A 14,686-nucleotide genomic window follows, 5' to 3' on the forward strand; every position below is an offset into this window, starting at 1 on the left:
ATTGATCAATTATTGATGACCTATCTCGAGTGTAGGTCATCAATATTGTACTCCCGGAAAACCATACTGAAATTGAAGTCCAATCTTTGGAAAACATGGTATAGAGCAGGAGGATCTGAGCAGATTTTGGGAGGAAATTCAGTATAACTTGTAATTTATCCAGTAAAACCTCTGCACATTTTGGGATTAGGAATGCAGTGGGCAGGCTTCCTACAGAAATAGCTGCCTGTCACCGAGTAGGACCACCCACTGGACTTGTAAGTCTATAAGTTATACTGAATCCAACAAAACTACATATCAATCTGCTCAGCTTCTCCTGCTCTGTCTCATGCTGCCTAGAAGATTTTAACAAAACAGGTTTCCTATAAAGAGCCAGCAGAATCAACTCTATTAAACCAGGCATATTGACGGGTAGGGTTGATCATGCTGAGTAAAACTATATATTTCTATAAAGTGTTAACAATGGACGACATATATTAATTTTGATATTTATGTAAATCACCTAGTTGAAGCACCAAGAGGTTTACCATAGTGCTAGGAGCATCACTAGTGCAACACCCCCTAGGCTCTCTTTACCCCCCCTCCCCTTTGAATGACAGGGCTAGACCTTGTGTAGCCCTGTGTTTTCAAGGCAGCGCCCAGGCTAGGTGAATCATGTGTAAATTGGATGCTGCTATCTGAGGTTCAAAAACAGCATAAGATCCATTGTGCAATGCATGGAGTAAGCTCAGGGATGTGGTGCAGTGATCTTTCTAAACTGATCAGTTCTGCTGTGCAGGCGCGAAAGTCACTGGGCCTCGGCACTGCTGTGAGGACACGGAGCTAGACCAGAGGTCTACTGAAAGGGGAGATGGGAGCACAGGGGGCATTGCACTACTGGTGCTCCTAGCACTATGGCCAGCCCCCTGGTGATCCAAATAGGTAATTTACATAAATTTAAGAATTAATATATCTTTGCCATTATTAACCCCTTCTAGAAAATAAATATATTGTGTTACTCAGCATGATCAACTCTACCAGGAAATATACTTGGTTTATTAGGGTTGATCATGCTGATGGAGGTTTTTTAAATGGACTTCTCCCTTGTTTACCTCATTTATTCTGTGATATCCAGTCTTCTGTAGTGTGGTATAACTCACATCTGTTCCGCATAATCAGACAATTAGTAAAAGCTTCTATATAAAAGTCTGCACTTTAATTTCATTAAAGGTGTGATTCCATCACCTAATAAATGGCAGCAGCAGCGATCCTACACCATACCGGTCCATATGTGATTGCTCCGAGCACAGTCTGCTTCTCCCAGACATAAAAGCAATAAAGAATTATTTAAAGTTTTGTAGTGTGGAAAATGAGTTTTGGAAGTTGGTTCTCCTTGAACTCCGGCATTGGGAAGCGATACTGATCTTGTCTGTCCGGTTGTGGTCTCAACATAGTGACATCATAAGAGCCGCTGATTGCAGCTTGTAAATGTGTTATGGAGTCGGAAGGTTTTTCTCCTGCATAGTTCTAAAGAGAATCTCTAGTCTTCATGCATAAATGATTTTTCCAGCTCTTTGCAAGAGCATAGCTACAGCCATAGTGTCTGCTATGTTGCCCAAAAGAAGCCTACTGAGATGCAGAATGGAGCTGCTTGAAGGCAGCAGCCAACAATAGAATTTCTGTAATTGTTAAAATTCTCTAGTCATATCACTGAGAAACATTCAAAGGTAGCCAAAAACTAACACACATCACTGAAGGTAAACCATGAAACATAACTTTCCACTGATGATTGAAAAAGTAGATTCCAAAAGATAGTGTAGCATGGAGAAAGCATAAAAGGACCCAAAAGGCAGCAAAGGTATCACATGTGGACGTAGGTGGAAAAACTTATATGGAGGGTCTGGGAGTATTCATAAGATAGGACCTGCTGGATACTTTCCCTATTGTACCCTAGTATGTTACCCTGAGAAGAACAGAGGGTGGCCCAAGGAGGGTGGCCTCATGCAGGAACCTCTTAGTTGTCCTTAGTAAACTCTAAGATATAATCCTAATGAGGAAATGGGGATCTTATGGTCAGGCATGGGTGGGATAGGATCGGACTATGTCACCACTAACATCCCCACAAAGAAAGAATAAAACAAATCCAAAATTCTGGTCTAACATATTAGAAATGTAAAAACTGGACAACTTCCATTGCTTCAGGTGTCCATGTCCTGACATATTTCCCCAATTAAAATTGGTTTATCAGGTTGACATATGACCAAACTGTATCAGTGACCACCTCGGTAGTTTGCTAAGAGGCCACAGTGCAAAGGTCAGTGGGAGCACTACCGTAGGTGGGTTGGTTATTCACAAAGTACACAACATTGTCAAAGTACAAGATATTGCACCTAGCCAACTGGCCTTGTGCGAGGGGCTATGTATTCACCATGGCCAGATCAAGGGTTAGTAGGATGTAGGATGAATAAGTGATGCCATTGCTCCCAGGAAAAAGTGTCCTACTCAGATGGAACCCACCATGAGGGACACTGATGTATCCTATTAGCCACTCAAACCTCTAGAAATATTCAGTCTTACCAATTTAGGCCACCAGAGATATTAGATATTAGCCCATAAACCTCTAAAACCACTATGGCCATTACTAAGAATACAGTCATTGACTCCAGGTCTAATGTATGACGCCACTGTCTGTCCTTTGGCTGCTTCTAGTTATTCTGCTGTTTTCAATATTACAGTTCATTCTACTGTCTAGAAAGTAGGTGGCCCATTACTGACTCGATGTAGCTACACCCCTGACGATCGTGTTGTTTCCTTTGCAGACAATGTGATTATAACTCCGCGGGATGAAGTTCTCATTGATATTGATGACAGAGAACCTTTGATCCCGACTCAGGTAAGACCCAGATTCTCATGTTAGTAATCAATGGTCAATCAAGTCGTATGTATCAATGGGAAATTAATGGGTATGTTGCAACAAACAAAAACATTTTGGTTGACAACTTGATACCAGTTTTTTTCAATTAAAGAAGATTTTCATTTTTTTACTGCCAACCCTACCAAACATGTAAAAATAGGATACTTTGTAATGCAGAATTGTATGGTTCCAGGGATTTTTACAGGAAGTGATGACGTTGTGTGCATTGCTCTGCCTATAGATGACTGTGCAGAATGTAATCATAGACGTCCCACTCGGCGGCTGGAGGGGTGGGAAGAATGTGTGACAAGGAGAGGAGCGTACGCAGCTGACACGCTGTGTACTGTTGCATCAAGGGAAATGTCATTTTACCATCATGCTGAAACTAGAGAAACAACCCACAATCTGAAGTAGATTTTGTACTGTTAATAATATGAGTAACATGATGGAAAGTAGTTATACATTTTTTACATTTAATTTTTTTTCTTTAAATTGAATCTCCAGTCCTACATCATTTTTGTCTGCCCGGAGTACCTCAAACTTTATATTCTCGCCCCATTTAGCTGTTTTTCATGTGAATACCTTTCCTTCCCCTGCGCTCAGCATCAGTGCATCCTGGCAGGAAATTTCTGGAAAGGTAGTAAGGGTGGACACATCATCATTTGTGCCCATCTGAGTTAGGGAAATTACATTGTGAGCTCCATTGGAGAGTAGGACCTTAGTACTTAATATATTGGCACTATATGGGCAATGTGAAATAAAATATACTGTATAAGGCATCAAAACAGGAATTAGGTGAAGTACGGAAAGCTTGCGGAATGTAAGGTGTCGGGGATCCCGCGAGGAACCCCCGGGGTGTCAGGCAAGGCAGGACACGGGCAAAACGGGCTACGGGACACAGAAACTTTAATGCAAGGTAACAGAAGCATATGACAATGACAGACGTGCCTGCCGCATAGTACTGTACAGATCAGTTGGTGAAAATCGACTGTGCTACTGACCGTATGTACCCAGAAGGGGCGTGACTAAGCAGCTACCTGGACTTTACTAGGGCTGCTGTGTCACGACCATGGTCATGGTCGTGACTCCTGAACCGCATGCTGTTGCCTGCGGTCTGGTTTGGTTGTTCAACCACAGGTGAGGGCCGCTAGTATGTTGCCTCACTTGTGGTTGCCGCTGGCAACATAAGGTATGTGGCAGTAGAGCAGCTGGAGCTGGTTGCTAGGCTGCTCACTGACAAAGCATGCGGTTGTCTCAGGCAACTTGTGTTATATGTGTGCACTTTCCCTGTTTGGTGTGCACAGGGTTAATTTGTGTGTACACTTCCCCTTTAAGTTGCTGTCTTACCTTGCCTTCTTTGTGTGAACACTGGGTGTGTCTGTGTGTGGGTGTGGCTACATGGGCTATTTAGCTCCTGCTGGAAGCTCAGAAGTCGGAGGGGTACTTCTGGGCCCGAAACGTTGCCATAAGCAATAAATGTCTTGAGATTGTACCACTGGTAAATAAAGATTGAATATAAAGCTATTCTGCTGACTCCGGTGTGCTGTCTCCGAAACACTTATACAAAGGTACTTCAGCCGTGGTTAGCTGGAGTCATCCTCCTGGTTATATACCATCTGCCAGTGAGGGCCACTCTTGTGGTCATAAGTTTATGTTATACATGATGTTATAAAGGTGTGTCTTTGGTCCGCTTGTTTGTTGCAACTTATGGTCCTGGTTTCCTGTGTGTTGTGTGGTGTGTGCTGTGTCCCTTTGTGTTCTTGTGGACAGCAGCGCTTCTGCATGGGTTCCAGTCTTTGTGTCTGTGGCAGGTAGGTGTGGCACTTGTTGCATTTACCTGCCATTGCCATAAGTTGTTTATGTCCCCCTTTCTATGTAGCTTGGCCAGTGAGACTCCTGTTCCTCCGTGACTAGGAGGAACAGGTCGTCTTACTCTGCTCCTAGTTGAGGGCCACCCTGAGGGCTAATAGGAATCTTAGGTTCCGGAGTATGAGCCCTCCTACCATCAGGGTCGGCTCATACGGCTAGGAGACAGGGTCAGAATTAGGGATGTGATAGGAGGTGACCTGCTCCCAGATTCCTGTCCTGGCCTTGCAGCGACCATCATCTTCTAGCATCGCACGGCTGAGGGTTTTCCCCATCCTCAGCCATGACATGCTGATGGTGAGGATGGACTTTGCCATTAAGGTAGCCGCCAGGTGCCACTCCAGAGCCACACCCGTACAGTAGCAACTGGTCAGGAGGACCAGGAGATACCTACGAAGGTATCTACAGAAGTACAGGCATGAACCGAATTACAGGCATGACAGAAACCAGGAATAGACAGGACAGAGCCAGAAGCAGTTACCTGCGCCGCAAGCAGTGGGAGCTAAACTGCCCCAGACAGAGCTGCACACGGATAGCGATTCCCCCTCTGGGGAAGCCAGGGACCCCCTTCTGGAGGCGGACAAACAGACATGAACAGAAGCAGTGTAAACTGCCACAAACAAGAACAGAAACAGGCATAACAGAAACAGGCGCAGATACGCTCTGCTAAGCGCTCGGACACAGATACAGCTCTGCTAAGCTATGGACAGATACAGATACAGACATGAATAGGTAAAAACATAACATGGCAACCAAACGAAAACATTACTGCAGAACAAGGAATACCACACAGAAACTTGGACATACTTGAATGGCAGCAGGGACCCCAAGGGTCAATAGCAAGGGGCGAACACATCATAACCAGGAACAGAATAAACAAGACTGACCGACAGATCAACTAAAACAGAACTGACCCAGAAACACACGGAAACCGTGGAGAGATACCCGCCCAACGAGTGCACCTGTAAGGAACACACTCACAGAGCAACTCAGGGGGATTAACCCTTACAGGTCAGGGAACCAGAACACAGCACAAGGCTGCAGTACCGGGCGTTGCCCATGGCAACCAGGAAACACAGAACAGGGCATTGCCCTTGGCAAGCAGGATACATGGATATAAACACAGACACGGTCAAAGGGGTGCACACATACACGGGCAGGTTCACACCAGATACCGCAGCAAGCATGCAGCCCCTAGCAACCTGCCTGCACAGGATTTCGGCCTGCAGATAGTACGCCTGGATAGATGCAGCCAGCCTGCACAGCATCACACGGTGAACTGCACCGTCACATTACCTCGCCCTCCGCCCTCCCTCCGGAGGACGACATGAAAGCCAACAGGACAGGCAGAACATGCTGACACCCTCTTCCAAAGGTAAAAACCCCGGAACAAGGCTAGGTACAAAGACCACAAAACTAAGATCCAGGGAAAACAAAACTAGAAATACATGGCAAGGAAGGCAAGAACATAGCAGAACCAGGCATGGTAATTGTTCTTCATACTGTGACATCCCGGGGGTTCCTTGGGGTATCCTCGGCACGTTAAACGGAAAATGGCAGTTGTGTCCTGTGATTGAACAAGAGTAGGACAGTCGAGAAATTTAATGACTGGAGATTCTGTAATAATCCTCTTTTCAACAGCGTTTAGCAAAAACTGTTATTTTTCCAGGTTTCCCTGAAGCATATGTCTTCTGCTGTGATCCTCCTCACTGTGTGACTATATTAGATGTTCTTCTGCTACTATCCCTTCTCTGCAAAAGCCGTAAAGTTTATCCTGTGGGTGATGTTCTTAATTTGTGTTATTTTGCACATTAAGCTTATAGAAGAACTTCACTGAGGACCTCACAATGAGTCCTTCATAACTTCAGTCCTTTAAGTTCCTATAGATCTCTACAAATTTCACTTGTAGGCCACCACTTACCAGCAGTTACTTCTTTCCGGGTTCTTGGTTTTTGTGGTCACTGTTTAATGTAATTTCCAAAACAGATGTCAGTGCCATCCAGGCTGTAGTGAGAAAAGTGCCAGGAAATGTATAATGTTTAGTAAAGGCTGTTTGCCCTCACGGCAACCTCTTTCCTCATTCGTGGACCTCCGAGATGGGTGGCTACAGGACCACTAAATAAAGAATCACTAAAAATAGAAGAAAAAAACTGTGCAGATGCATTTATGTATGCTTATGTGCAATACCATATCTCATACAGATGTTCTTACACCAACAAACGTATTTTAGCCTGATGTAGGGTCACTTTATATCTAGTGTTAAATATGGATGGATCAGAACTCAGTACACACTGGGGAAGATCTTTCAATGCTGGTGCTGGACAAGGCAAGTATCTTTCAGAAATTCCTATTCCTATTTGGTCATTTTACTTGTATCCCGCTCACATACTTAACAACTATCCTGATTTTGGTAGGACAATCCCACACACTAGACCTCCAATGGTGTTTATGTAAACCTGGACATTTGGGGGCATTCCCTTGGTGTGGGTTAAATGTCCTAACTTTTGCTTTTTAAAATTTGACAGGTATCTAATTAATAGGAATCGCTACCAAATAAATAAATAAATTTGACATTCAAAACACAACTGCAACTAGAATCTTCTTCAGACATAAGTGGCTTTCACACGCATCAATAATTTGTACATAAAAAAAGTCAGGGTTAGGGTAAAAGGTGAGAAGTAACTGGTTGGCTGGAAGAGATGCCTTAAATGAAGCTTGGGGGTACTGTTTCTTATTATAGAGACACAATGGTACATGAAAGACTTGCTCTATGGGAAAATGTATGCAAATTAGCTTCTAGCAGCCAAACCAAAGACACCCATCTGTAGACAGCATTGTTTTGGGGTTCTTGCCTCTCATCAGTACAGAGCTGCATCTAAAGCAACTTATCCAGCAACCAATACCTTACTCTATACTGATGGGACTGAGGGACAAGAACACTGAAAAGGCTGTCTACAGTTGGGTCTCACTGGTTTGGCTGCTTTTTCCCCCATAAAGCATTGCCTAAAAATATGTCGTCTTAAACCCCTGTGTCTCTTCTTAAAAACAGTATCATATTGAGATACATCTAAGTCAGCTCATCCAGCCAACCAGTACCTTGATGTCTACAGTTGGGTGTCTCTGATTTGGCAGATTTTTCCCCAATGGAGCATTTTTTTTATAAATAAGTCTTCATAACCTTCTGCATCACTTCAGTGAGAAACAGTACACCCTATGCTGTGTCTAAGCAATCTCATTCAGCCAACCAATGCCCTTCTCTATACTGATGAAGGACAAGAACCCCGAAACATCTATTTACAGATGGGTGTCACTGGCTTGGCAAATATGATCTAATTTGCATGATTTTAGTTTTTCCCCGTGGAGCATTGCCTGAAAAAACAAGTCTCCATTCTGTGTCTCTTCAAACTGAGCCCACCCTTGAGATGTTTGAGTGATGGATCTGGACTAAAGTGGGGCATTCAATTAAAGGTATCATGTTATTATAAGATTATATGTTCTGCACCTGAGGTCTGAGTTCCACTTTTCATTACCTTGGTTGTCAGTCTAAAACTTTAACTGAAAAAAATGGGCCACCAAAGACTCTTTGCTCTGGTTTCACAGATGCTTTTTTATTACAAGGTGGTCGAGAACTAAACAAAAAGGGAGAGGTTCCCTGAAAGGTGTAAGAGGAGAAAGGGTGACCTCCCTGCAACGTGGCTTCCAGATTCTGTCATTGGAAGAAAGTATGTTTTTACTGAGCCCTTCCCAAATACTTTAAATTTGGAAAAGTCTTCCAAAAACATAAGTAGTTTTAAGATTTTTGGTAAGAACAGATTTGGAAATAGCAGTCCAGCAGAGCTTCTTGTGCCTTGTGTACACAGTTAGTCACAGCACCTTCTGTTTTCATAAGTCAAATGGAATATTCTTAGATGATACCACAAAGAATTAAGTCCAATGTGATGCTGGATTAACTGCAGTCATTATGTAAAGGTTGTCTTTGTGGAGAGAACTAGTTTTACAAGGTCTTTTAGTGGCAATACATGTTGATTTGTCCTGGCAATCTAGAATCTAGCCAAAAATACATAATGAAACAAAAAGAAAATGCCAAGAAGTTCTATTAATAGCCATGAATACAATTCAATGGAAGTAGGACTGAGCCCTTTCCTTTAGGACATGCATCTCTAAGGCTTGTTTTTATTGGGCTGCAGATCCCTGTAAGGATATGTTCGCAAAATGGAAGTTTCTGCACTGAAATCTTCATGAGATCCATCTTGCATTGATTTATTCTGAAATCCATCTGGCTGTTCAAACGTGCACATTTTTTAACGTGAATTTGAAATCCACATCAGTATATATGGCTTTTTTTTTAATTAAAGCTATTTCTGTATGAAAACTGTGGTAGGGTACCAATCCACATGTGACTACAGATGTATTGCAGTGAATGAAATGAGTGAATTTCTTAAAATGATTTGTATGAATCAGCAATGCGATTGCGATCGAGTACAATCCAGGGAATGTACTCAAATGTACATTGAATTCTCTCTCTTCCTGAAAAAAATTATCCAGAATCGAAGAAGAGCCGAGCATGTGCTTTACAAATACATACGAAGTATATGGGGTCCATAAACCATGGGCTTGACTCTCATAAGGGAGGTAGGCAAAGCTGATGAAAGCTGAAGGACCACAGAGATCATTCAGGTTCTCAGCACTTGGACCCGCACTAATGAAAACTTCTGATGTCTCTTCGACATGTCAAAAGTTAAAAAAGTTTAGGCACCCTTTAAACTACAGCCTGCATAAAACAGATGAGAAATAGAAAACAAAAAAAAAAATTTGAGCTCTAAAAATATGATGACACAGAAGCAAATTATTATACTAGTGATTATTTTTGTGCGAAAGTAGAAAAACATAAAAACTATATAAATTTGATAACTTTGTAGTCATACTGACTACATACTGATATTGTTAACATCTCATTTATACTGCAGGTTGAATGCTTTAAAAATTAATAAAAAAACAAACAAACATTTTTTCCATTCCACCCCCACAAAAAATTACAAAAATAAGCAAAAATTAGGCCATCATAAGGCTGCATTAGCATGAAAATAAACAACTTACGGCTCTTGGATGGCAGGGATGAAAAAACAACAACAAAAAAAGCCAATAGATGCCATGCCTATAAGTGATTACACCATGGATCATCATGGCAAGAAGTCGTAAAAATTTTTTAAAAAAAGTTAACATCTCGAACATGTAAAGGTTAGTGACTCCTCTGGGGAAGGTAGGGGGGTGATGGGTTATTATTACTGTCCCATTCCGCCAAAAACATAACTTTTTCTTGGAAGACATCACCAGTCAAACACTGGAACACTGCATATACTGTATGTCCTCTCGACTTCAATCTGGGAGATAATGCAATATTACTGAATGCCACTTTTTGCCAAGACCTTACTAAAGAAGGAGAGAACGTAGTATTTTATGAATGATATGATCCCACAGAATTATCTGACATGTAATTTTCATGGACAATATGGGAACTAGTTTTCCTTTATTTCCAGCCAAAGTATTCTGCAATGTTTCCCTATCTTACTTATGTTTGGGCTGTGTTCATAGATAGCTGAAGAGAGGAGTTGCCCTATCTGGACAACCTCCTCTCAAAAAACAAAACAAAAACAAAAAACAACGGGCCCAACTATCAGATATAAAGGAGCCGTCACTGATACTCTTGGTAGTGGCTGCTCCTGCAGTGGAAAAGTGGTCAACAAGCCACCAAAATAAATAGTCACACCCGGTCCTTATGGGCAGAGGTGGTCCCAGACAGGATAACTTCCTTTATGATGAATTTATGCCCAAATATAGGACATAGTGTAAGAGGAATGCAAGAAAGCCATACAAACTCCATGCCAATAATGCCTCTGGTCAAATTTGAACCAAGGATCCTTGTGCTACATTTTCCAGAAATGTACAGAAACTTCAACATAATCATAGTAGATATCAAAATTAGGTCCTCACAATGCTGATAATTTGTGCCACCTCAAACATCATCACCCTCCTATGTAGTTGAAAGATGTAATGTGATACTACAGAGAGGTATGTGCAAGTTCTTTCCATTTGTGGTTAAGGGATATTGGATAAAACCCAACCTAGACCCTTCCTCCTGGATGATGTTAATTAAAGCTAAGCTTTCCTACTTCCAGGGGCCTAATAACAGAATCATATATCACCATCACAAGGAATGAACCTTTAATTTTTCTGATCAATTTAGCAATTCTTTTCATCCAAGCAGAAGTACTATTGACTTTTTTTTTCGAAAAACCATGAACTTGGGTCAAATAATGACATCCTGTTCCAGACCTGTAAGTACACCGTCCATAGTACATGTTTGAGAAGTGAACATCAAGTTCCCTCATTGGTTTTTCTGAGACCACACAACAACTGCCTGGGGGTCTGTATCATCTTCCCCTATAGCCGGGCTCAGTCAAGTGTAGAACAGGGAGATATTGAAAGTTTTTTGGCTTGGACAGAGTAGGATTCATTAGCCAGGTCAAACACACGGTGACGGCACCAGTGTGGCGGCTTTGCTTTGCCCATAAAATTTAAACTTCCTGGCAGAAGAATTAGTAAAGCAGTGAAAAAGTCTAGTTGGTTTTCTTGGCCAAGTCATGGGGCGACCACATGCAATTATCACTCAAGAGAAGAAAGAGCAATAAACTCAGCTGCTGCAGACCATAAATCAGGAGGAAAAGGTTCCTTTGCCAGTTCTTCTCGGCAAATTCCTTCTTGTGTGATACTGGTTTCTCTGCAGAGACGCCACAGGCAAAAACCAGGAGGGAAGAGACTGAGGATATCCTATATCTCATCATGCATTCTGGTCCTACATGAAATATAATATAAAAATGTGCAATAATAATTAGAGAATTAAAAAGGAATCGGCCTGAAATTGTAGAAACTAAAAAAAGAAGCATTACTCACCTTCACCGATGGCCTGCAGCTGCCATCTCAATGCTGGCTTGACACTGAAAATGCCAGAAAAGACATGCTCAACCAAAGACTGGCCAGTGATTGGTTGACCCTTTATTTCCTGGCTTCTTCTGGCATGGAACAGAAATTGTAGAGCAGCATGGAAAGGAGCAGCAAGAGAATGGAAGAGGCAGGAGACCGGTGGAGGTGAGTAATGCTTCTATTTAATTTTTAACAGTTTATGACCATTTTATTTAAAAAATAAAAATCTCCCCTTTAATGGGACATGATAGGTGTAGAATCTTAAATAGTGTAGATTAGACACTCATAGAAAAGTATGCAGAATGTATTTTCCAGGATAAAAACTGTCAAAAAGAAAGCCCAACATAAAATAGTTCAACTAAGCCTGATCAGTTCTTATGAAACAAATATTGTCTATCTAATTATCTAGAAAATTTCATATTCAGATGAATTCTGGATCTTGAATTAAAGGAATCTATCTGTATTTTCAATAACAAGGAACCCATGGTATCTACTGGTTGCGTAGGTTGTCCTATTATTTGCACATATAATTCTAGATGACTCTATAGATCAATGCCATAAGGTAACGATTAGCTCTGGCAATAGAAGCCTGAATCAGTCACCGCTGTGCTGGGAACTTATTTCATGAGGTTTTGGATGTATAAATGGTTTTGTAGAAAGGATTGGCCAGAAGTGAATATTTTTGGGTTCCAGGAACCACACGTGCAATCACTATGACCCATAGGTGGTTCATAGAGCAAACATAGCTGGGACATCACAAGACCGCCTGGAGGAGAAATGTAGCTGTCTCTGGTACAAAACTTCTGCTGGTGCCCCATGTGGTATAGTGTCATTTAGTATATACGGAACTATGCACTGCCTTATTAGAAGCACCATATAGTCTGATGACACACTTAGGCAACAGTGTGACAACCGCCATACAGTGCAAAAATAATATTCAGAGTGTCCAAATAACAGCTCCGTATATAAAGTAATCCATCTGCAATCTAACCAATAATAGCACTATGCACTTAATATTAAGAATGGGGGTGACTGCAAGCCTCGCGTTGGTCCTGGACTCCAGAATAATAGCTCTACATCTTCAGCGGGTGACTACCCTGGGCTCCACAGTGCAACGCAGAGTCTAAGTAGTCACCGGCTGGCAGAAGTCTCTGTCGCTAAGCAGCAATTCAATAATAAAAGCAGATCATGCCCGACAGAGCCCATTGCTCGGGCTCAGTAGGACTTGCCAGGTTTCACGGTAATTCCCGAAGCTTTGATGCACAGAATATCAATAAATCATAATCTTCCTGCTACATCTGATAGAATTAATTCCAGAGGATCTGAGCTCCAACTAAGATTTGTGTGCAGCCTGACAATGGATCTTAGATGTATTTTTTTCAAAATTGCTTAAATTCCGGATCCTGTGGTCCCTGTTGTTTTCTGTCTCTTATCTCCTCTTTTCTCCCATCAGCTTCCTGTGATGTCATCCTTAATATTCGCCATGTAAATAACCCCTGTTGTATTGATTTGTAGCTCATGGACGTTGTGAACGGCTCAGCCGTGATTAACATGTCGTCTTCTAGCTCCAGCCTCCATGTATGTATAACCTGTATGTAATGTGTGCATGTATGATACCTGCATGTCACTGCGGAGACCCAGAGCTTCACCCCAGATCACCGAGCCTCTGAGAAAAGCACCCGGGGGGTAGAAGCAGAACAGAAAGACAAGTATACAGTATAAAGGACAGATACTGAGGATTACACCTAGTATACAAGAGAAGTGGTACTGTGCTGTGTCCGTGTATACAGAATAAGAGCAAATACTGAGGTTTACATCCAGTATACAGGAGAAGTGGTACTGTGCTGTGTCCGTGTATACAGAATAAGAGCAAATACTGAGGTTTACATCCAGTATACAGGAGAAGTGGTACTGTGCTGTGTCCGTGTATACAGAATAAGAGCAAATACTGAGGTTTACATCCAGTATACAGGAGAAGTGGTACTGTGCTGTGTCCGTGTATACAGAATAAGAGCAAATACTGAGGATTACACCCAGTATACAGGACAGGAGAAGTGGTACTGTGCTGTGTCCGTGTATACAGAATAAGAGCAAATACTGAGGTTTACATCCAGTATACAGGAGAAGTGGTACTGTGCTGTGTCCGTGTATACAGAATAAGAGCAAATACTGAGGTTTACATCCAGTATACAGGACAGGAGAAGTGGTACTGTGCAGTGTATATATATACAGAATAAGAGCAGATACTGAGGATTACACCTAGTATACAGGACAGAGAAGTGGTACTGTGCAGTGTATATATATACAGAATAAGAGCAGATACTGAGGATTACACCTAGTATACAGGACAGGAGAAGTGGTACTGTGCAGTGTATATATATACAGAATAAGAGCAGATACTGAGGATTACACCTAGTATACAGGACAGAGAAGTGGTACTGTGCTGTGACCGTGTATACAGAATAAGAGCAAATACTGAGGTTTACATCCAGTATACAGGAGAAGTGGTACTGTGCTGTGACCGTGTATACAGAATAAGAGCAGATACTGAGGATTACATACAGTATACAGGACAGGAGAAGTGGTACTGTGCAGTGTATATATATACAGAATAAGAGCAGATACTGAGGATTACACCTAGTATACAGGACAGAGAAGTGGTACTGTGCTGTGTCCGTGTATACAGAATAAGAGCAGATACTGAAGATTACACCTAGTATACAGGAGAAGTGGTACTGTGCAGTGTATATATACAGAATAAGAGCAGATACTGAAGATTACACCCTGTATACAGGAGAAGTGGTTCTGTGCAGTGTGTACATTAGTCCCGGTGCAGTTTCCCTAGTTTGGCCTATGTACCATAGGTAATGTATATTTGGGGTGCCTTAGTCAGGGGCAGCATACATCTGGTATTACACTCAGGGCCGTCTCGGCACCAATTTTTGC

At 42.0% G+C, this 14,686-nt stretch overlaps 1 protein-coding gene across 1 annotated transcript in view; it reads left to right on the forward strand.

Annotated features, from left to right (window-relative positions):
• DYSF (dysferlin) overlaps positions 1-14,686 on the forward strand; it is a 259,265-nt gene that overhangs the window by 188,971 nt on the left and 55,608 nt on the right. The window contains 2 exon segments of the mRNA XM_044294645.1: positions 2,799-2,872; positions 13,256-13,318. Coding sequence (XP_044150580.1) covers positions 2,799-2,872; positions 13,256-13,318 — 137 coding nt within the window.

This window comes from Bufo gargarizans, chromosome 1, assembly GCF_014858855.1.
Source record: "Bufo gargarizans isolate SCDJY-AF-19 chromosome 1, ASM1485885v1, whole genome shotgun sequence".
Classification (NCBI taxonomy): Eukaryota; Metazoa; Chordata; class Amphibia; order Anura; family Bufonidae; genus Bufo; species Bufo gargarizans.